Source organism: Aythya marila (genome assembly GCF_965140915.1).
Source record: "Aythya marila genome assembly, chromosome: 20".
In the NCBI taxonomy this organism is placed as follows: Eukaryota; Metazoa; Chordata; class Aves; order Anseriformes; family Anatidae; genus Aythya; species Aythya marila.
Window position 1 is genome coordinate 3,814,796 of NC_139061.1, and position 23,087 is coordinate 3,837,882.

The 23,087-nt window shown below is 40.8% G+C and overlaps 1 protein-coding gene across 9 annotated transcripts in view; it reads right to left on the reverse strand.

Moving 5' to 3' along the window:
• LOC309885902 (protein spinster homolog 3-like) overlaps positions 1–23,087 on the reverse strand; it is a 44,078-nt gene that overhangs the window by 9,824 nt on the left and 11,167 nt on the right. For 6 of the 9 annotated variants that reach the window (XM_082776306.1, XM_082776303.1, XM_082776304.1 and 3 more), the window contains 8 exons: positions 17,811–18,188; positions 14,201–14,266; positions 13,634–13,770; positions 12,981–13,132; positions 12,043–12,109; positions 10,544–10,734; positions 8,471–8,623; positions 3,725–3,914 (listed from right to left, as the gene is read on the reverse strand). In XM_082776306.1, the coding sequence (XP_082632432.1) occupies positions 3,725–3,914; positions 8,471–8,623; positions 10,544–10,734; positions 12,043–12,109; positions 12,981–13,132; positions 13,634–13,770; positions 14,201–14,266; positions 17,811–18,018 (1,164 nt within the window). In that variant the 5' untranslated portion in view covers positions 18,019–18,188. Of the gene's footprint in view, positions 1–3,724; positions 3,915–8,470; positions 8,624–10,543; positions 10,735–12,042; positions 12,110–12,980; positions 13,133–13,633; positions 13,771–14,200; positions 14,267–14,923; positions 15,072–17,810; positions 18,189–23,087 lie in introns of all 9 variants that reach the window. The other 3 variants (XM_082776310.1, XM_082776309.1, XM_082776311.1) reach the window with 1 other exon arrangement.

Genomic DNA, 23,087 nt, shown 5'->3' on the forward strand with positions numbered 1-23,087 from the left:
GAATCACAACCTACAAAGTGGTCAAAGCAGCACTCATAGGGAAATTAGAGGCAAATCCAGAAGTGCAGTAGTACCCTGCTATACAGCGATAACAGCATGAACTGAGTAAATTCTGTTGGTCATGCCATAGCTAACAAGAGATATGGCAGGTTAAAGTGAAACAGCAAGGAAACGAAGAACAAAGATCTATTTAAATCCTGGCTGACACTTTAGATATAACTAGATGCAAATACAATGGTTAGAGCAGAAGGTTCTGAAATCTCCCAAATTGTTCCTAGATACCATCAATGGAATATATGACTACCTGCCTTCACACACCAAATGAGGGATTGATCTATCTAAAGTGTTGTTTCAGGTTTTCCTGTTTCTTCAAGATTTTTCAAGTTATTTCATCTCTTCAGGTGCCTAAGAACAAGAGCCTAGTATGAGAAACATGCCTAATGTGAGAAAATAATGTAAAATTCATCTTTGGGAAACAAATTATGGTCTCAACCCGGAGTTCAAATGAATGGAAATTAATGAAAAGTTATCCATGATAAGAAAATGTGATCCTCCAGAGAGGAATTTTATATAGAGTTTTGTTAATGTTTGGGACACAGCTTTGTCAGCTTTTCTTTTCTTTCCTAATATCTTGTGTGGATTACAGTTGTAGGGCACCAGAAAAAAATTAAGCCAGACAGTCTTGGAAAACAATAAATCATTCTGCAAACTATATTAAAGTATTCTTTCTACAACCAATATCAAATTTGTACTTTCTCATGCAGAATAAATTCAATATGGTTGAATAGCTTGTGTACTCACCCTGCCAACTGCAAAACAACTTCAATCTGTAAATATGAGACAGCTATATGTACTTTTCTCTAAAACAAGAAAAGATGTCCTGGAAGTACAGTACTTGGCAAGGTAGAAGGGCCGATGATGGCAGGAAAGCAATAGTAATGCTCTATTTAAAGTGTATCCTTCAATTCCTACAATGTCTCAATATTCCTTCCACTGTCTCAACTTCTTATTTGAAACTAATGTAGAAAATGTTTCCATTGAATTTGTGCAATTGTGTTTGTGACATGCCCTTTCTAATCTGCTGAGTGTATCCAGAAACACTGCATTTTATTGCTGTCACCTTCTCCAGGATCCCCAACTTTTTAGCAGACTGAATACTTGAAGTTGGTCTTCAAAGGATGCAACCAGAATAATGGCCCAAATTTTAAGGAGATTTTGCTTTGTAGATGACTGTTTACATTCATACCCAAAGCTAAAAGAGAATTAGATTGTAATCAATGTCAAACACACTATTTGCTTTTTAAAAGTTGCACATCTAGACAGAAAAGAAGGGAGTCAGCATGGCTGGACCATATGTGATCAACCATTTCTGCCATTTCTGTTTTTTTGTGGTTTGTTTTGTTTTGGTTTTTTTTTAAAAAAAAAAAAAAAAAAAAAAAAACAGCATGCAGGTGTATCAGAGACAAGAGCTGCAGAATGCCTTCTTCAAAGGCAATTTGCAGGGCAAGACTGCATCCTGAGACAGCATTACCATTAAAGATAAGTCCATTTAAATCAAAGTTCCCCCAACACTAAATACAGTCCAACTTTCCCAGCTGCAGGGTTCAGTCATGGTTTTCCAAAGCACCTGCTGCACTGCAGAGAGCACGTCTTTTGTTTTCTTTTGGAGAGGGGAACAGATTTAGACAGAGACTCCTCTGACATAACAAAGTCAGATCATTTTTCTGTCTTTTCAAAGATAGCTTTTGAAATCAAGAACTGTGTGTCCAGAAAGAAGAGAGAAATCTCATGACATTTCAGTTTATCTCCCCCAACAGAGACCCTGGAAATCCTGCCATGTTTACGTGCTAACTTGAGAATTCTTGTGCTTTGAAACATTTCTTCCAGCTTTGTCCATGGCTGATGAAACCCACTCATTCCTTTTCATTATCCACTCAAGACAGCGGCAAGCATTATATGAAACCTACTACAATCGCAAGCCAATGCACGGATGTTTTTTGCTTCAGTAGCTTCCATACAGAAGTGAAGTGATGGAGACAGGTCTGCTGACATCGGTGTGCCTGAGTAGACAGTGACTGGAAAGCCAGTTTCCTGCTAGTGTCCTACACAAATGGAAGATTTGTTTCAGTGGGACCTTCAAATTAGATGCACCAGCTGGCACGCCACTCCAATTCTCACACCAGTATGACTAGTGTCAGATCTTGTTTAGAAAGCAAGGAGAGGCACGGCTGCTGCCAGAGAAGGCAACAGTTAAACAGTCACGGTGGTAAAAATATTAGAAAAAACAGGTGCTTAGATTATGTACAATTTATTACCCCTGCGCATTGCTGACATTACATGTGGGAACACCTGAATCAAGCACATCAAACAGAAGATGAAGTGGTAAAGTCTTTGTTTATAAGACCAACTGCTCTGCCCATGGGAAGAAACTTAAAGAATACAGTTGTCCACATCCCAGTTCAGAACTTCCTCCCAGATAACATCATGAAAACAGAATGCTGTTTGCAAGGACAGAAGTATTTTAAACAAATTTCATCAGTGCTAATAAAAGGTATATTTTGGAAAAGGGTGATTTAAAACTGATACATTGATTCACTCATCTAGTATAGACTGGCAAATCAAACACAGTTGTGCTTGTGTGCTACACAAGCTACAAAAGAGAACTGAAGAACACAGTCAGAGCAGGACTATGTGGGAGCCCGAGATGCAGAAAAAGAAAATGACTAATTCTTTTGGCACTGAGGTATCTGCTCTTGAACCCAAAAATAATCTTTAATTTCACATTTTGCTTTGTGTGCATACACACAGACATGCAAATCCATTTGTTTTTAGCTTTGGTTTAAAGGTGTTTTTCCACAGGAATTCCTGAGGAGTGTCAAAAGGAAAACCTCTTTGAACAAGTGTTATTCTTAGAAGCAAAAAAAGCTGCAAAAATACCCTTTTGCACAGAACTGTTGATTACTGTAATTAACTTTACTTGGATCCTCTTATTTATGTTAATCATGGTAATGGTGGCTATGGATTCACAGGAAAAAAAAGCTTGGAGTCTTTCCCTAGCTGTTACCAGATTATAGTTAAAATAAGGTTTACATTCAGTTCTCTCTCACAGGGAGTTTTTGGAACTATTCTTCATTCCTAAGTAAGTTTCTGTTTTTCCCTTTACCTTACGTTATTTGTACTTCAGGTTGCATTGCCAAAAGTTTGACATTGAAGATTAGCTGGTGACTTGGGGCACTGCAGGTGATGGCTAAGTTATTGTTAGCAAGAACTGTGTGTATTGCACAGTCCCATGTACACCAATCCTTAAGTATTCAGGGAGCAAAAAGACACAAGAATACTAAATCAGTCACATAGCATTAAAAATTAACATAAGATCAAGACTTCCTTTAACTACATAGGCTTACTCCTCTCCTCTTCTCTAGTCCAGGCAGATTGCATAGATCCTGAGTTCCAGTTTATAATGCTCTGACTGACTGCCCTCCTTACTAGGACAAGTAATGCACACTGGGGCCCTCCCAAGACAGACTGACACTGCAGGTAATACTAGAGCAACATGCACATTACCTAGCTAGTGGGCCACTTTGTCTCATTTGCTGAACCTTTGTAATGGTCTAGATGACTGCAGGAATCCAGCAATAGCAATCCTTCTCCTCCTTTCCCCCCTTCCCTGTCTCCCCAGGGTCCCAGAAGATGTTTTGCTAGCGATAGACAGATTGGCACTTACAAAAGTGGAAGTGATGCTCCTCTGGGCCATCATCAGTGCTATGAACAAGCACAGAGCAGAAACAAACATGCTTGTGGCACAGATCAGAGGATCAGCTCTGTTGTTTATCTTCCTTAATCTTCTTGCAGCTTCTGCCCCAGCAACAACACCCAAGATTCCTGTCCCAATGGTGATGCCTCCAAATATAAGGCTGTTGACAAAGCACAGGAGACAGTTGAGCACAGTAAAATCATAGTCTGCAAAAAGGCTGGTGTTGGGTGTCCCATTGTTAGCCCATTGTTAGCCTTAAGTTATACCTTCAGTTTCAGAGAAATCTTTAGTGGGCAACTTGGATTTTACTTTACTTGACCTAACCTTCCCACTCCTTCCAAATGGATTTAGTCCCAATGCCTCAATTGCAGCTACGCCCCCTGCAACTGAGGCTTGATCTTGCGGAACAGATATTCTCCCATTTACAGAGCAGGTGTTACACAACCAGCCTCAAGGAGGACTCTTCTGAGTACAATCTGCTTTGGACATCCAGTGATTCAGAGGAGACATAGGTCGGTTAGCCTAGGAACAAATTTACCCAGTCATCCCTAAAACACAGATGGAATAACTCTGTATCACAATCTGCTGTCCTGGAAGAGATCCTATCACGTGGAATTACATACATCTAAAATACAGCCCTCCGGTTAGCACAGCTGAGGTAACTCACTTCTCTGATTATGGGAAACAGCTACCACTACCCAAAACTGTTCAAAGAATAGTTAACCAATAGGAGGTCCATGTCACATTTTCTGAATGTAAAATTTCAAGTGCCACCCAGCTTTGTGCGTCTGCAAATGCAAACGTGTTCTGCAGGAACAGCAAGTTATTAAAAGTATGTGTTCAAATAGCATAGAAGATTCAGGTTCCAGAGGGACTTCCATATATGCTTTTCTTTCTGTCCCAAATGAGATCCTAATGACAAAGCAAGTCTCTTGAAACAAGACTAGTGGTGCCACTGATTGTTTAATGCATCATAACTCCCCTGAGGCGAATGGTGACCGAAGCATAGTGTTCTGAGCACAAGTGCTTCTAAATTTTTCAGAGCGCTATGTGGAAAGTTTTTGTACACTGCCCTAAGCTTTTTCCAAATGCAAAGCAAAGTAACCAGTTAGGATATGATCTGTTCCTTTAATTTACAGTGCATCTGCTTCAATGCCTAGTAAAATTATTATTCTGGAAGTTATTGAAAAACACTTGAAAGACAATGCAGTTATCGGTCATAACCAACACAGGTTCACATGGGGAAAGTCCTGTTTAATTATCTAAATTTTCTTTTAGGGCAATGTTACCCATCTAGTTGACCAAGGGAAGCCAGCAGATGTGATTTTTTGGATTTTAGCAAGGCTTTTGATACTGTCTCTGACTCTATCTTTCTAGATAAAATGTCCAGCATATACCTTGATGAGTACATGATATGATGGGTGAACAATTGGCTGAATGCTCAGGTTCAAAAGGTTATAGTAAATGGGGTTACATCAGGCTGGCAGCCAGTCACCAGTGGGGTTCCCCAGGGTTCCATTTTAGGGCCAGTTCTCTTCAATGTTTTTATAAATGATCTGGAAGCCAGACTTGAATGAATACTAGGTTTGCGGATGATAATAAATTAGGAGGAGCTGTTGACTTCTTGAGAGTAGAGAAGCCTTGCAGAGAAGAAGCTTGGTAAACTAGAGGGCTGGGCAATCACCAGCCATATGAAATTTAACAGGAGAAAAAGCCACAACCTGTGCCTGGGACAGGGTAATCCTGGATATGACATAGATACAGATGGGGGGATGAGAGGCTGGAGAACAGCCCCCCTGTGAAGGGATCTGGGGTTTTGGTCGAAGGCAAGTTGAATACAAGTGAGAAAGAGCCAACCATATCCTGGTGTGCAGCAAACACAGCATTGCTAGCCAGCTGAGGAAAGTGATTGTCTCTGCTCTGCACTGGTGGAGCCTCACCTCGAGAACTGTGTGCAGTTTGGGGCGCCACAATATAAGACAGACATAAAACTATTAAACAGTGTCCAAAGGAGGGCAACAAAGATGGTGAAGGGTTTAGAGGGCACAACATATGAAGAGCAGCAGAGGTCCCTGGGTTTGTTGAGCACAGCAGGCCCAGGGGAGGCCTCACGGCGACCTGCAGCTCCCTCACAGGGGAGTGGAGGGGCAGGCGCTGAGCTCTGCTCTCTGGGGACAGCGACAGGACCTGAGGGGATGGCATGGAGCTGGGACAGGGGAGGTCAGGTTGGATATTAGAAAAAGGTTCCTCACTGAGAGTGCGGTTGGGCACTGGAGCAGGCTCCCCAGGGAAATGGTCAAGGAAATGAGCCTGACGGATTCAAGAAGCATTTGGACAGTGCTCTCAGGCATATGATTTAAATTTTAGGTAGTCCTGTGTGGAGCCAGGAGTTGGATTCAATGATCCTTGTGGATTCCTTCCAACCTGAGATACTCAGGTTGCTGTGATTCTGTGATTCCTCTTTTTCATCTCCTTCTGGCTGATTAGGAAGAATTCAGTAGTTCTACAAGAAAAAACAATACTGCTATACTAGGTAACAAATCTTAAGCACAGCTGTACTCTGTAAGTTTTTCATGATCCTGATCCGTCACTCACTATAGCTTATTAGTGACAATATAGATTGAACAGACAGAATAAGTAATTTGCAGATTTGTCCAGGAGAGGCAAGTAACAAGGTGACATTACTTTATCTAAGCATTTGTGTAATTGTATTTAGAAAACTTATGTGTTATATGCTTCAGTTGAAATAAACCTACACCTGGAAGAAAAGGGAACAGCCAAAACTAAACCAGAGCACAGCTCAATTGACAGGGAAAAGGGAAGCAGCGAAGCCTAATCCCAGGGAAAGGACTCTATGGGATCTTTTAGGGTTTGAGAATGCTCACACACCTCTCTGATCTGTTTGAAGGTGTCTGCACAAAGACCAGAATAAAAATTTCATAGTGCCTATTCATCTACCTTGAAAGGATTGAGACCTGAGTCAGCTGTGGTGCTATTTGAATTTGTGTTTCCAGGGAGTCCAAGTGACATGGCCTTATCCTTAATAAAAGCCTACAACTGCTGAATGGCCAGAGGGGACAGCGTCCTTAAAGTATCCCTGGGCAGGTCTGGGAATGTGCATCTCAGTTCTCCCAGCATTGTCAGCTACAGGGCTGACATAACTGTTTATATTATTTTTCTTTCTATCCCCCTGGAATAACGGTCTAAAATCAGCCTTATGCTGCCTCTGGCACTAGCTTATGCCAAGGTTATTTTTAAAGCATCCTGTAAGATGCAGTACATGAGGTTAAACTATCAGGTGCTCCCTTTTGCTTCCCTGGGGACTATGTCTGCTCTAACAACACTACTGTGGAATAATAATTGAGAAGGAGGATTAGAAAGCATAAGATTAACATCATCAGCTTAAAAAATGAAGTATTTAAACGGTATCTGAAGGTTCAGCTTCCCCTCTCTGCCTACCCTGAGCCAAACTCCTAATTCACTCATTTCCTCAGCATTATTCACTATTAAATAACGTGCCAGTGGTGGTATCCATGGAAGGACAACTGCATTTCCCATTGAGGTACCTGTGGATGACTGGACAGCTCCCTTCAGACTGAGCTCAAGTCTGTATTGAAAATGAAGCAGGAAGGGGAAAATGTGTACATTTAAGGCCTTGCTGCAGTGGTTGTCTCCTATCAGGCGAGTCATCTCGTTATGCTACAACTCAGAAACAACTTTTGAGTTGACTTGGTTATTCCCTTGGGAAGAAAAAAAAATAACAGTTTTTGGTTACTGTTTTTGCCTTTACTTGTCTATGTGGAAAGAGAAGATTGTAAGCAGGCAGTTCTTGGAAATCCATCATGAAGATAGGGACTGAAACCAGATCTGGATACTTCCAGAAGAAATGTAGGGACACTTGCATGGAGGCCACTGGTAGGGAGTCAGTACATAGGTGAAAAGTACAACAGTGCTCAGTGTTGTTAAGGTCAGCTATGAAGACTCAAGGGCAACACTGAATATCTTTTTCTGTTCTGGACAACACACTGTAAGGAAAAGAATTCTCTTCCAAGCTGGGCAAAAGAGACCTCCACCAAGTTGTACATGTATTATGATTACTTCAGATTCCTCTCCTGTTGCAAATTCACCTTGCCAGCTCAACATTTGACACTTTTTTCATGCATCTCTATTGGTCTGGACTGTCTCTGTAAGTTGAGCTCTGCTGGCAGTTCCTCACAAATTATCCTGTTTTGATGCAATACGATACTAGATCAAATTCATCAAGCTTGCTTCATGCTGGGACTCACAATCATCTAGCCAACATGAGAGTAGTTTTAAAAACAGACTATCAGGAAGGTAATAGCAAAGTTACAAAAATGTAAAACTTAAACATGCTTAAATGTGTATTTAAGTTAGTTGGGGTACAGAGTCAATAGTCAACTGAAATCTCCTTTCTACAGGTGAGGTTTTTTCCTTGTAAATGTTGCTGTTACTGCTTATTTCCTCTTTACTTAAATAGGTTTGGCAGCATCTTTCCAGTTAACTGCATGATTATAGACAAACAAATAAATAGGAGTGTCTCAGCATACCTGGAAGCAATTTAGTCTAACATTCACACCCATTTGCCTTCACAAAAAGTATTCACAGTCACATCCTACCTTCTGTCTTTGGAAACAAACTGTGATTTAGCACTGTACAGTGTTTCCATGTGTATTTCCACAGTTGCACACACCTCACCTGTTAGATGAATTGCATGATTTTTCGATGCATGGTGATACAGTGCCCTGGACAACCTGAGCCCTGTAAAGAAACATCGGTACCCACATTCCCAGCGCTCCAGTAACAAAGGCCATGGCAGTCAAACCCAGCGAGGACCAGACAAAACTGCAACTGAAAGTCAAAAGAAAGAAATGAGAGAATTTTAAAGAATGGGATGTGAGTGCCTATGTGCACTATCCAGGATTTCAAGCGATAACAAAACAGTCCACTTAGGTATCTTATAATCAAAATGCACTCACTTGAAGATAGGCATTTTGATGACACTTTATCTATGAACTTTGACAGCAAAATACTAGTTAGAGTGAAGAGTATGACCATTGATTTCATGTTAAATCCCAGCCATGGTCTTTTGCAGATTTTATTGTCAACTTCTGCTAAAACAATTGTGACCTTTTGTTAGTAGAACTGCAACAACAGAGAGTGGGCAACAATTTAGTGGCTTAGTAGCTAAATGAAAGGGTTCTATGTGCAAGCCTAAATGCCTTAGGATGGTTTTCAGGTGCTTGTGTAACCAATATAAATGAGAATAACTTCTGGGTCTTTCAAACTGTTAAGATGCAGTGGTTCGATCACTGCTTAACTCTACTTGAGTAAATTGACTTTCAGTCTGCACAGAGAACTAGCAGATAAAAGAAGAAACATTTTTAAATTGTCCAAACCACGTCACCTTACTGCCCCATTGTAGTAGAAAATCAACTTTTTACTGGTCCTTTTCTAGCTAATAGTTTATAGAAAGTCTCCTTTGAGGTCAATGAGGAGTCTTGAAGCCTTAAGGCTTCACAGTGCTGCAAATGACCAGCTGACCACTGGACAAGAAGATTTGTTAGGATATGAATCTAATTCTTCATCTTTTAAAGATAAATGGCTCTTGCACTTAATTAAGTGTGGAACCACCTGGCTTTAAAGAGTATGTCCTTATGCTTTGGGAATCAGTACCAAAAGGAAAAGAAAATGAGAATCTATTTTTACAACATTGCTGGAGGTTATAAGGAACATTGTCACAGGAAAAACAACTTTGACATTAGTCTGGCTGCTGAAATGTCAGGAAGGTTCCTCTTTGATTCACCTCAGACTGCTGCTGCCTTCAAATTGTGATCCAACAAACAGGATTTCTAATGTACTTGCTGTTCCAGATGCAAATTGGATGCAAATCTAATCACCAATTAGAAAATGCTGGCTCCTCCAGAAGAGGAACACTCCAAAAAAATCTCACAGGGAGGCAAGAGGTGCATGTCTTTAACTAAAAGCATTTAATCGGGACTCCTGGGAAAGCAGCCTGCAGGCACAGGCAGTGTCGAGCAGGTCTGGCGCAGGTGCACAGCGGCACCTGCTGTTCTCAAACCAGATCCATCTTTTACTCCCTGACCCTGGGAGGGTTTTCACTAACTACAGGGTAACCTGGCTGCAATCAGTGTTTTACTTCATCCTGCAGGTCAGATGGTGTTGATTTTAAGTTTTGTGCGGTTACAAGCAAGAGGTCATCTGCCTAACCCGGGTTAGCTGGTTGAAACACACATACAATTACTTTTTAAACCATATTGGGGTCTTGCAGAATCTGACCTCTTTTATCAGAGGCACAGCAGGCTCTCCAATACCATATAAAGATTGCCTGAGACATGCTGATAACCTTCTGTGGGCACGAAGAATTACAGATAAAGTTACACCTGCAAAATGTGCACTTTTACCTATCTAGCCTACCCTACATGTTAAAGCAAGAGGGAAGGGGAAACTTAGTAGAAAAGTAGAATTGGATTTAAACAGGAGCACACTGCCATCATAACTTTTCCTTCCTCGCCCTCCTCAAAATGGCAGGATAGTAGCGGAAAAAAAAAAAAGAAAAAAAAAAAAGAAAATTTGAATCTCTTACACACTACTTCTGTAAATGAGTGGAAGAAAGCTTTCATTAATGGTGTCAAACATCTTGCATACAGCATGTAGTACAGAGGAGCTGAGCAGAATTCAAAGGCCATATTTCTAATAGTGGAACGGTCATTTTTCAGTGGAAGAAACCTTTGTTGTTAAATCACTTACTTCTTGGCAAGTGATATGACATCTTGCCACCAAGTAGTCTTGGCAGATCTCTGGACACCAGGTTTTTCAGCTGCTACTCGTATTGTGCCGGAGATGCTCAATGCTCTGTGTGCTTCTGTCCTTCTCTGGATCTTGTGAGGGACCAGTTTAATCAGAAGAACCAGTGCTATACCTCCCAGGCAAGGAGTTACCTGTAGACACAAAGGTGGTTATGTCCAGGATACCTTTTTTCTTACAGAAAAAAACTCCACAGCAATTTAGATTCAATGCTAGAATTACATATTGGAGAATTACAGATTGATCAGAATTAATTATTAATGTGACTTTCTGTCTACAAGTCATATTTGTAAAGAAGAAGAGTGGATTTTGGTAGTTTATGGTGACTTTGGAGGAAGGACAATAGATTCCCTCTCCCCATCATAAAGATACATGATTGCTTGGGATTGTTTAGTCTAGAGAAGGGGAGGCTCAGGACTTTATGCTCTCTACAACTACCTGAAAGGAAGTTGTGGGGAGCTGAGGATCAGCCTTTTCTCACAGACAACTAGTGACAGGACAAGAGGGAATGGCTCTCAAGTTGTGGTAGAGGAGTTTCAGGTTGGAAATTAGGAGAAATTTCTTCTGAGAAGGAGTTGTTAGGCATTGGGATGGGTTGCCCAGGGAGGTGGTGGAGTCACCATCCCTGGGGGTGTTTAAGGGAAGATTGGATGTGGTGCTTAGGGACATGATTTAGTGGGTGATGGTGGTAGAAGGGGTGGTTGGACCAGAGGATCCTGGAGGGCTTTTCCAACCTTAATGGTTCTGTGATTCTGTGATTTTGGAGGAAAACATAAAGAAAACTATATTGGAGTACTCTGATCACAAAGGATGCAGCCATAAAAGACTGTCATACCAGTAAACATTCTTCCTCACATATCCTGTAATTGGTACTTAACTTTATAGATAAGTTAGGAGGATCTGGAAAAAGTATTTCCAAAGCACTAGGTGCTCAATATGTGGAGACATCGTGATGACATGACCAAAACAGAAGTGTTTGTTTTTTTTTTTTCTTGAAACCCTCAAATACTAGAAGTTATTCCTAACAGCATCTCAGAAAAGAAATAAAAAAATAACCTGGCTACCTTCCCTTTATTTTCCTGAAGAATTATACTGGTGCTACCAGTACAAAGATCATTTTACCTTCAGTTTCCTCTGTTTGAGGATATCTTGGTGCACTGATAACCATTCCAAGCGTGTCCTCAGGTATGAGGTACAACACCTGCCCTGGCTGCTGTACAATTTCCCCTATGCCTGCTTTCATTCTGCAGGAGCTAGGCATAAGTATTCCATTTGTCTTGCAGGAAGAGTTCTCTTAAACACCAAGTTCATGACCAGTCAGAGAATAGAAAGCTCCTCCACCACTCAACTCTATACAAAGAACACAAGTAATCCAAACCCCAGCCAAAATTACGATTTTACAATGAACAGCTCAGCCCCATGAGTGAAAGTGAATAACTCACCCGGAATGCCCAGTGCCAGTCACCTGTGACATTTGCCATGCTGGATGCTAGGACATAACCAAGACCACTGTAAGCAACAGAAAGGGATTATCAGCAGGCACTAATGAACTCTTCTGGCTGACATGACATGTCTCACTGGCTAAGGAGAGCACTGGGGAGTGTTCTGTCATAGTTTTCAAAATAGGTAAGCAGAAACAACCCCCATGGTCTGTGCTAGTGTGTTTCCAAATGGGTATTAAAAAGAGAGTCTAAAGTCAGAGCAGCCTTTAGACAGTGGTAATAATGTCCCAGATTTCACGGGGAATATATGTTCTGTAGGATGACACTGCAAACCTAGATTAGGCAGCCTACAAAGTGCTTTATTATTTGCTCCTTTCTGCGCTAGCCATGTGAAATACACCCTGCAGGAATTCCTTTAGTTTTAATCTGGCTTCAGGCCTCAACCTTGACTGCCTGCTCTAATAAAGAATATGAACCATTTACAAAGCCCTTTTCTGCCTCTTTCACACACGCCACTTTAACTAAAAGAGGAGAGGAAAGTGCCAGTTCTTCCTTGGAAGATGTTTAATGAAGGGATCTCAAAAATTTGTCAAGTAAACAAATATCTGAAAGCTTGTTCTCAAATAAACAAACAAATAAAAAACTACTCTCACACACACATTTCTTTCAGAATTGATTTAATGTTTTATACAAAGCTTATCTGTCTTCAGAGTTTAGATTCTCCCTTAAATTTGAGGGAAAAAAGCAATTTTTCCTTCAATGTAAATACAGAAATAAACCTAATCAGTGCTATTTAAAGATGCTATTAAGTGACAAATCCTTTTGCCAATGCAGATATATGTAAAAATGTGTTTAATCAAGGTTGAGGGTATATTGAATTACAGGCCTGGTCACACAGAATTTCAAAAGGCAAGTCAATTACCATCAAGAAAACCAACCTTCCCACTGGAATGCAGATATAGAAGACAGATAACATTGTGGTCCTTTTTCCCTCATCAAATTGGTCTGCAATGATGGTAGGTGCTACTGTGGAATAACTGGCCGTGCCAATGCCAACTAGTCCCCGTGAAAGAAAGAACATCCAGTGATACTGCAGACAAAAGATATATTATAGTCCAAAAAAGTCCAAGAAAGAAATCTTACTGCTAAAGAGGTGTATTTTAGTGGGTCAAATATAGCATAGCAGATAAGAATTCAGCTGCCTTTTGTCTATAGCCCATCTGTTCACACCTACTTCCCTCAACATCCCACTGCTGTTTCCTTCTTACAGTGACAGACTAACAGAATTTCAGGATATGGTCAATAAATTATCCAGGCTTGCTAGAAAATGCATTACACCCTAATGTCATAATCAATAGAATGCGGGAGAGAAATAAGATCCCATCAATTGCAACAGTAATGTGTAGGTGCTCCATTGCCTCGGCTGGACTTTACCATCCTATAAAGCATTCCAGCACAAAGTCCATATAGTCCAGGCTTGGGGAGCAAGTGCTCACTGACAGCTTTTCCAAATGTGATCAAAGGAGGACTCTATCAAGTCCTGCAGATATATGCAGATGATTTATTTGTATCCTCTAAAAAAGCAACATACCGATTCACTGATGAATGAGGTTCCTAATGTTACAACAGACCAGAAGAAAATACCAGCTCCAAGGATGATTTTCCTGTTGTACCGGTCACCAAGGTATCCAAAGAAGGGGGCAGCCACCATGTAACACAAGATGAAGGCTAGAAATCCAAGAAGGCACAAGTACAATATTGGTCAAATTACTCTTATGGTTCTTCTCAGCCCTCAGACAAACTCAATTTATTTTTTAGTGTAAAGATTGAAGGCAGGCTGACTTTGAAGAAATAGTAGGCAATTAGACAAGAACATAGATGTATATATACATATAAAATAAAACAGGCATGAATTGCTCAAGTTCTATATTTCTTAACTGAGAAATTCTTTAATACATGCTGTGGGATTCTTGAAGAACTTAAGCCTAGTCTTTCTTGAACCAAAGACTTTCAGTTTCACATTTTAGTCTGCCTGCCCACAAGAGTAATACCATACACAAGTAGGAACTAGAAATGATAAGTTACAGACTGTATTTTAGGAACAGACCATATAGACACTAGGCAAAGCAAGCTATCTGAATTCAAAAGATTTTATTACCTGTTTGCAGTAGACCTGCCTCCTCATCTCTGAGATTAAAGTATTTCTGTATATCCAACAGGATCCCTGCAACAGAGTCAAACACTGATTGACAGCAAAGTACACTATTTATTCTTTGTGAATAAATTCATTTGCCAACTCAAAGATTCATTTCAAGAAGAGGGCTTGCAAGAACGGCAGCACATTTAGCTTCCCAGTTTACACGTAAACCATTACCACAAACTTAGATACACAGAGAATTAAAATTTCTTATCACTGTAGATAAAATGCATGATCTTCCACTATCTATATAGTCTTACAAGAGTCAGTTTACTGACTATTGCAATCACAACCGTTGTATTTCTTGTTGAAACTGCTAACAGTTTCAGAATATACAACATTCAAATTAATGAGTATTGGATTTTTCAGAATGCAGATGGCTACAGTCCTCATTAGCCAATGGTGGCAAAATCAGCCAGGGAAATACTACTGTAATTCAGAGAGAAGTTATTTTGATTGGACTATGGTTCCATGACAGTTTTGCAGAGATCAGCTGAGATGTAAATAACTGTGGATTTACAAATTAACATTTTTTTAGTGGTGATGGTGAAGAGACACACTTCTCCAAAAGTGATTGTTTCTATTTGTGATAAATAGCAGACAGAAATTCTATCTCAATTTCTAACTATTCAATAGCTGATGAAAAGGTTAGAAGAATTGTAAAAAAGTGTGGAAGCAAGATACAAAAGTAATAATCGGAGGGAAGATCCATGGATCAGGCACTTCATGGATGCATGAATGCTTCTGAGACAAAAAGCTCATTTTCATCTCTCTGTCATTCCAAGGCTGCAGATCTACCATCACACCCAGCCTGCATTTTTGCATTGTATTTCTGAAACAGAAAGTAAAAACAGCCAAAGATATTATTTTGAATGACCATACTTTGATGACCTTGAAAGATCTCAACACAGACGTGTGTTCTCATGCAGCTTTACTTTTGCCATTGTTATAGTCTAAATCAAAATGTTATTCAGGGATGGAGCCACCACTTAAGACAACGCATTCTGTGAAATTGTCGGCCCTGCCTCTAGAAGCTGATCTGCAGCAGAATGGAGCTCAGGGTGTGGTTAGCAAGAGGTATCTCCTCTGCTCCTACAGTGGATTTTAAATGTAATGCCATGTCCTGTACTGCTGCAGCCAACTGAAAAGCACTCTTGAGACAGCTAGTTTAAAGCTAAATGCGTGCTCTCCCACAGCCCTCGTGGCTGCAGTGTAATCAGTCTCCTCACTATTTACTGATGGGACTTCAAGTCAGTACAGACCAAGGTCTAGCCTAACAGCGGCACTGGGGGTTTTATAGCTGTTTCTCAATGACTATTGAACATATTTAGAGTTTCCTGAGTGGTCTCAGAAGTTAAAGTCTATGACCTCATTCAGAACAGCAAATACCTGCTAAAGGCCTGCCTTAGGCAAGGGAAATTGGCAGAATTAAAACACAGCAATGGACAGTATCTACTCTCCTGGTAGGTGATTATCAACACACAGAAATACTGCGTTACAGGAACTTCAGCTGTTAACTACTGGATTATTTGTTACAAACCACAGCTATTAAAAGACCTGGTCTGAACCACAATTTCAGCTCAAACCGATGTTCAAACCGAGCACCATTAAAACATTATCCCCTCCAGACAACTGAACGACTGGCCTGACCAGATACTGGCAAATGCCAAGGCATTGATGTGAGCAGCTTGGAACAGAGCAACAGATTAGAGGGGCAAAACTCTGCACGATCACTATTTTTAATGACTTGAAGTCTCAGTTCTAGCAGACAACTAAATGGAAGAGCTTATTTACCACGTGAAGATCAATTAAAACTCTGTCAAATCTTGTGAGCAAAACTGCCTGGAAACCACAACCTCTTAACTGCCACCAGATTACTTTTAAACAAGTACTCGAGCCTCTGCTTTTTTACCTTCCTGTTAACTTACATTTAACAAGATATCTTATCTATGGGAGCCAAACTCAAAAGTACTGATGCAAGAATTCGGCACTGCAGCTAAATTCTAGCAGATAAGAGTAGATTGCTGTGATACGGACTGCGTTTTGTAAACAGAATTCCCTCATGGATTAAGAGGTCACAGAGTTGATGAAAAAGTGCTTTAGTCATATATTATAATTAAAATAGATGCCTGTTATTTCAAGGGCCTGGATATAACCCCCACCTCTGCTCTTGGATTTTACAAGTCCCCAAAGGGAACTGAGCGTGTCAGCTGGTAGGCCACCTTTACTTCGCAGGCCTTCTTAAAAATTTTAAACTCTGCATGTACGGGAGTCAAAGAATAGTTCAAAGCCAGGAATGAGCCAAATGACTGTTGACACTTCATACTTCCAAGTGCATACCCTCCTAGCATTCCAGTTCTTGCTCAAAGGTATTTTTGTCCTCTCCTGTCCCCTACCCTTCTCCAGGGAAAGTTACTCGACAACAGCATTCATACACAGGATTTTTTTTCACAAGCAGTCTTGCAATATCATTCAGCGTGCACCCCTACTTGTTTCCTTCCCTCTTACATGTGCGGTTAATAAATGTTCAGTAGAAGAAAGTTTTAACTCCTAAACCCACTAGCCTCTCAATTTTTAAAGATACTGACTGAATGTCTTAAATTTCTTAATGGTCTAAATAGTAAAAATAACTGGTTTGTGTACTAACACTAGATATTAATTCCAGATTTAGTAATCCATCCTTGAGGTTTTCACAAGGTTCTAAAACATTTATGATTTCCAGGACACTCAGAAGTAAAATGCAGTGAGCTCGCAAGTGTTTCCTGTACGTTTCTGAATAAGATCCCTGGAAGCCTGATAGATGCTTAGAGGTGATTCTAAGCAAAAGAATTCATACAGGCCACAGTTTACATGAGTGGAAAAAAAATCCCATTAGTTTAATAGAAGAAATGCTTTGTTGTTCATGGTTAGATCAAAAACAAATGTTTTGGAAGAAGGATATTATTTATTAGAAAACAACTTCTAAATTTGGTAGGTGATCCTTAGAGAAACGGGTTTCCATTCTTTTTACACTGTCACGTTACACTTTTCATTGAAGAAATCACATACATTCCACAAGCTCATAAGGAAGCTAAATCTTCCTTAGACAAACTTGTACAATGATAACATAATTTTTTGTACTTTCAATGGAGGGAATGTCATCACTTCAGATACAGGAATACCACATCTAATGTATTTAAACCAAGGAAGGCTTCGTAAGCTGCTGTACACAATAAAGAGAAGTTTCTTAGTCATAGCTCTGGAATCCAGACACGAAAATAGATTATTTGCTCTGTATACCAAAGTCTGTTTGTAACATAGCTTTAAAACTACGACTCTTAAGCATTTAACAAACATGATTTGTATAAGAGTTCTATTAACAACTAATAACTAATAGATCATTTATTCATCTTTCAAATGTATAGTTGCAAATTTCATAGAGAGCATGAGCAACAGGCTAAAGCAGTTAAGCAAGAAAGATTAAACTGACATTTAGAAGTATACCATTACATTACGAAACATTTGTAGCTAAGGAATAAGTAGAATTGTTGAGAAATTTCTTTTTCCTTAGAAAGAGGAAATAGACTCTCACCTGGTACAATAAACCAGTCCATGAAATTTATTAAATTCGCATAGCATAGCACACCAACTGTCAGGTAATCTCTCTTTGCTGGACTGTTCCTTAACACTGACACAAATGGACCTTGTCTCTCATGTGCTTCAGTAGCTCCATAATTCTGCTCCTCAGGATGTGGCTGGGACTGCAAGCCTGTGCTTTCATGCGCACTCGGGTTCTGCATATTTCCCAGCGCAGAAAGGCACCATGTATTATAAAGTGCTTCCTTAGTGCAACAAGCTACAAGTCAATTTTGCGTTCAAGCTATGAGGAACTTCAATCACTATAGTCATTTCCGGTGATGAAGCCCAGCCACTAAAAACTGAAATTAAATGTTCCTCTCTGTAGGAAGAACTTAAAAAAAAAAAAAAAAAAAAAAAAAAAAAGCTTTAGTCCTGTGTTTTTGCTAATCAAAAGTGCTATAGAAGAAGACAACTTAAACAGAAGCAAAATAATCCATTGTGCATCCAAGAAATAAAAGTGCACAGTTCTACAATGATCTGAGACATCATGTATGAAAAAAATTATTAACAATCTTTGCCAAGGTCTCAGTGAGTTGTTAGAGCTAAAAGCAGCCTTTCTACAGAAGAGAGGGAAAGAAAAAAAGGAAGCTAGAGAAGCTGGTTCAGTAGACCAGTTACCTATTGTGGACTTGAGCCCTGTTTTACCACAGACTTCTTGTGCTGCTCTGGACAAGTCATTTGCTTTCTCTGCAACTCAGATCTTTACCACCACATCATACACTCACACACATATCTGTCTCCATTAAAATAGAAAAAAAAAAAAAAAAAAAAAACACAAACAAACAAACAAACAAACAAAAACATTTGTCCTTGCCACCTAACCAGTCATTTCTCCCTGTTAGCTCCCATCTGCTTTGCAGTGGCCAGATCTGCCCCTAGGACAGAATCCTTTCCATGAAGATCCTGAACTTTTAGGTTAAATCAGCAATTTAAGCAAACAACTCACATTGCAGACTACTTTCTGTTTGGGGTAGGGGTCTGGGAATGACACCAAATAAAAAAGCAACCTGCACTCCTCTGCTCCCTTGCTGGAACCATGCATGTTCCACAGTTCTGAACTGAGCAACAGGATTTCTTCCCCTTTCTCCCCAAAAAAGGGGACTGAAAGGGGAAGAAAGGACACAGGAAGGCATTCTGGTTTCTCTGTTCTGAGCAGATGCCTTTCTTCCCTGCCTTTCTTCTGTCCACTCAGATTTGAAAAATATTTTTGTTTAACTTTGCCAGCATGATTTGTCCTATTATATCAATTTTTTAGAAAAATAGCCACGTGTCTTTTGAGCCATTTTGTGGATTACCAGCTTCAGAGGGTAATTTATTTTTGCATCCTGTTAAGAAAGTTTAAAGTGAAAATCAACAGTAAACTGTAAGAGTTTAAGCGCGAGGCAGCTAATTGGAACAATTACAGATTGGTTTGTGACTCATGGATTAAGACGAGTCTATATTGCGGTGTTTTGGGTTTTTTTTTTGAAGACCATGTGTTTCACACTTCAGACTAAACTGAAAATGAAATGGCATCTAGCATTCTTGGCCATTTTGTGAAATCTGGACTTCCCTACTTTTGTGTGCTTAACAGTGCAGTATTGCATCCTATCCTCATTTCACGAACCAGAAGGCACGGTCCTGTTCAGTGAAACTTAATTGCGAATAAATCTACATTAATTTTATTTCAAGAGAGGACTTTTTTTTTTTTGGTAACATCTTAGCTCTCAACTTTCTATGGGAGGATTTAGATATAAATTACGGGCATCTCCCCCAGTCCAACAAGGCAACTTGTTGTTCCACTGAAGTCAGCTTGCCTCTGAAAACAATTCCATGTGCCATTTTACCACACCAGTACGCAGTTGTTGCCGTCTAGTCAGTATTTCCCTGCTACTTTTTCTCTACTACAGACCAGAGAACCTCCAGCAAGTAGATGTTAGTGCAACTACCCACGCATCCCACTGCTTGATTAATGCAGCGAAGTCAAGAACTGACTATGCTTGGAAGCGACAAGGAACCAGCGCCGCTCTGTAGAAATTAAAAAGTTTATCTGCAGCCACAACCGCGGGTAAAAAAAAAAAATAAATGAAGAAATGCTGAAATTAGCCCGAAGACCAGCTGGCTTTAAAGGCAGGGCAGGCAAACACCAGATCTGCTTTATCTCAGCCAGGGCTGCTCCGGGCCGTGCCGCGGGGAGGCGCCCGAAGAGCGGCGGCCGGGCAGAGCCCAGCGCGCACAAGGGCACGGGCACAGAGAGACAGACACACAGGCAGACATACAGACACACAGGCAGACATACAGACACACAGGCAGACATACAGACACACAGACAGACATACAGACACACAGGCAGACATACAGACACACAGACACATGCACACACGCTGCCACACCAGGCCAAATAATTCTGCGGAGCTTTGTGACAGTGCGCTTCTACTAAGCGGGCTGCAGAGCGCTGCCCGCTGTCATTTCACTTTCTTTTTTTTTTTTTTTTTCTTTTTAGGCACGCTTACAGCTCGTTTCTTCACAGCCAGGTATTGTTCTGGCTGACCTGTTGCTTTCTGTCGGTCAGGATATGCCACGTCCTGGCAGTGTTTGCCTGTGTCACCTGCAGGAGTGCCGAGCAGTGCAGGCACAGCTCGCTGGCCCCAGCAGACTGCCTCCAGCAGCGCCTCTCCCCTCGGTGCCTTTAGGCACGAGGTCTCGTGGCCGTGTCACGCAAGAGGCCACCAGCAGCCAAATCCTTCTATGGCAGCAGCAAGTCAGCCCCTGTTTATGCGAGGCATTTGGCACTAGCCATGCGCACAGCAGATTTTCTTACCCCATTCCCGACCTGCCTGTGGTAGCAGACGTGGTGAGGGCTGAACCTGAGAAGCGCGACTGGAACCAGCTGGGGGAAGCAGCACTGTTGGTGGTGAACTGGTCGGCGGACACTCAGCAGGCCAAGCCCTGGCAGTTTTATGCACTTATGAAGCTGGCTTATTCCAAACTGAGCGTGCAACTGAGTTCTTGGCTGTTACTCATCCAGAGCCCTCAGCTGTGACTCGCCCAGCGTGTCCTGGCTGTTCGGGCATCCACTCAGCGCCTGGGCAGCGGTCCTGGTGGGGCTCCACTTGGTGCTGTATGCTCCATGTGGAACTGAGGCACCCACCCTGATGTGGCCACAACCCAACCTGTGCTGCCATGCTCATTAGGAAGCAGCAAGGCCGTGGTGTGAGCAGGAGGCAGCTCACAACGAGGTGCCTTGCGCGCTCACAGGCAGTGCTACGTTACCAAGCAAGGCTCGCAGGAGCAGCCTGCACTGCAGCCGCTGGTGTGCTCCTGTCAGTTTAATTAAATCCAGGTGAGACGCTGCCAACAAACATGCTGTGCCTGCAATCTAGACAGGGCTGTTCACAGACAACTGGTGTAAGAGCCTCCAGTTTCCCCTGAAAGGATTCTTAAGTATCTACTGCAAAAAGCCTTCAAATGTATTTATTCATCCAAATACCCCTTCAAAATCAAACATTCTGCATACTGAGGCTGTCACAGCCACGAACAGCTTTGAAGGCTTTGCCAGAGCTTTCTCAGAGAGCTAGGTCAGAAGGGCCATTATTAGTGAAACTAGTTGTCCATAAAATATAAATCGAGGAATATTTCATTATCCTGATTAACTCCAAAGCATTTCTATACATAAAACAAAAGGAAGCTTACTAAACCCCTGACCAGCAAACAGCAACAAAGTGTATGAAAGAACTGAATATGGAAATAACATTCATTGTTGACCAGGTCTACCAATACTGATTTTAAGAGGAATGAATCAAGCTGCATGTGCTATGTTCCTTCTCACATGCATCATGCAGACAAAGACCATAAAGTAGCCAAAAGAGAATATATGTTTGTGTGTGTGTTTATACATGTATGTGGAAATGGTCAGCATTTTGAGGCATAGCCATTATGTATTTTATACCTATGTGATGGAAACAAATCCAAAAATGTTAAGATTCTACAAATAACTGCAATATGGATTGCCACAAGACTCAGTAAATTTAGTGTCTGACAAGTTCAGAAAATAAAACAATGCAATTCAGCAAGGCAGTGAGCCTAACAAATAGCTGCCTGGACCTGCCTGAAATGTTCCACTCCAAGGAGACATAAAGACAATGATGATAACTATGAAGAAGCTGCAGAAGGAAATAAACTTAGGTAAGAGGCTGTCTTCTTTTTAAGGTTTGTCACTGTGGTTTCCGAACCACAACTGCACAATAAATCACTTCTGGTTTTGAACCCACTCTGCATTGATAATATGTAAAGGCAGACTTGGACTTCACACATTGCTATCTGGGTTGCGTGTCTGTAGGGATGGCAGTTTGATTTACAGTTTAAACCAAAGAGTGACAGATCTGTCATGAGAGCAAGCTACTCAAGTAATGTAATCATGCGCAAAATTCAGCATGATTTTCAGTTTCAGATGTATTATAGAATCAATAGTCTACCCTGTTCTCGTAAAAGACCATAGAGCAAATCTCCAGAGATTACTCATCTACTAACGTGTATACTTTTGCATTATGGTCCTCCTGACTGATGAATTTACCAAATTGTTATTCCCTTCAGCTATACATCCTGTCCTGACCAGAAAGAAGGAAACCTCAGTGCTCTACTTCTCACTGAAGTTTGAGAAAGTCTGCACCTGCAGTCTATTGAATCTACTCTATCTCAGTGTGTTGTTTGTGGCCACAATTAGATGTAATTAACATTAGGGCAGCAACAGGTAATAGGTTAAAATAGTGTTATGAAATACTTAGTATTTTAGAATAAAATTTAGTAGCTGAATAATCAGGGATTAACGATACATGACAGGCCTGCCAACTTTTTTCCAAAGCTTTGCAGGCAAAACAAACAATATGAGCCGTTACTTAATTTGTCTGTCTCTCCCTTTTTTATGGAACGAATATGTAACCAGAGACTGAACCATCCAGACTAACAACAATTATGAGTCAAGTATGCTTCACAAGCAGTCCTCTCTTACTAGAAAACTCCAACAAAACCGATTGGACCACCTGCTTCACTATAGACTTAATTGGAAAACATCTGCTTGGAAGATTCTCATTCTGTGAGTTTTAATAAATACCACGTGTTTTTTTTGGTAACCTCATCTTTTTACCACCTCAGCCAGCATTTTTGCTTTGAAATGTTTTCTCTCATGTTGCTTGGGTAATGGCATAAAACCCAGTGTGGACTCAGTGTAAGCATACTTTAGCCTTGTGATAGG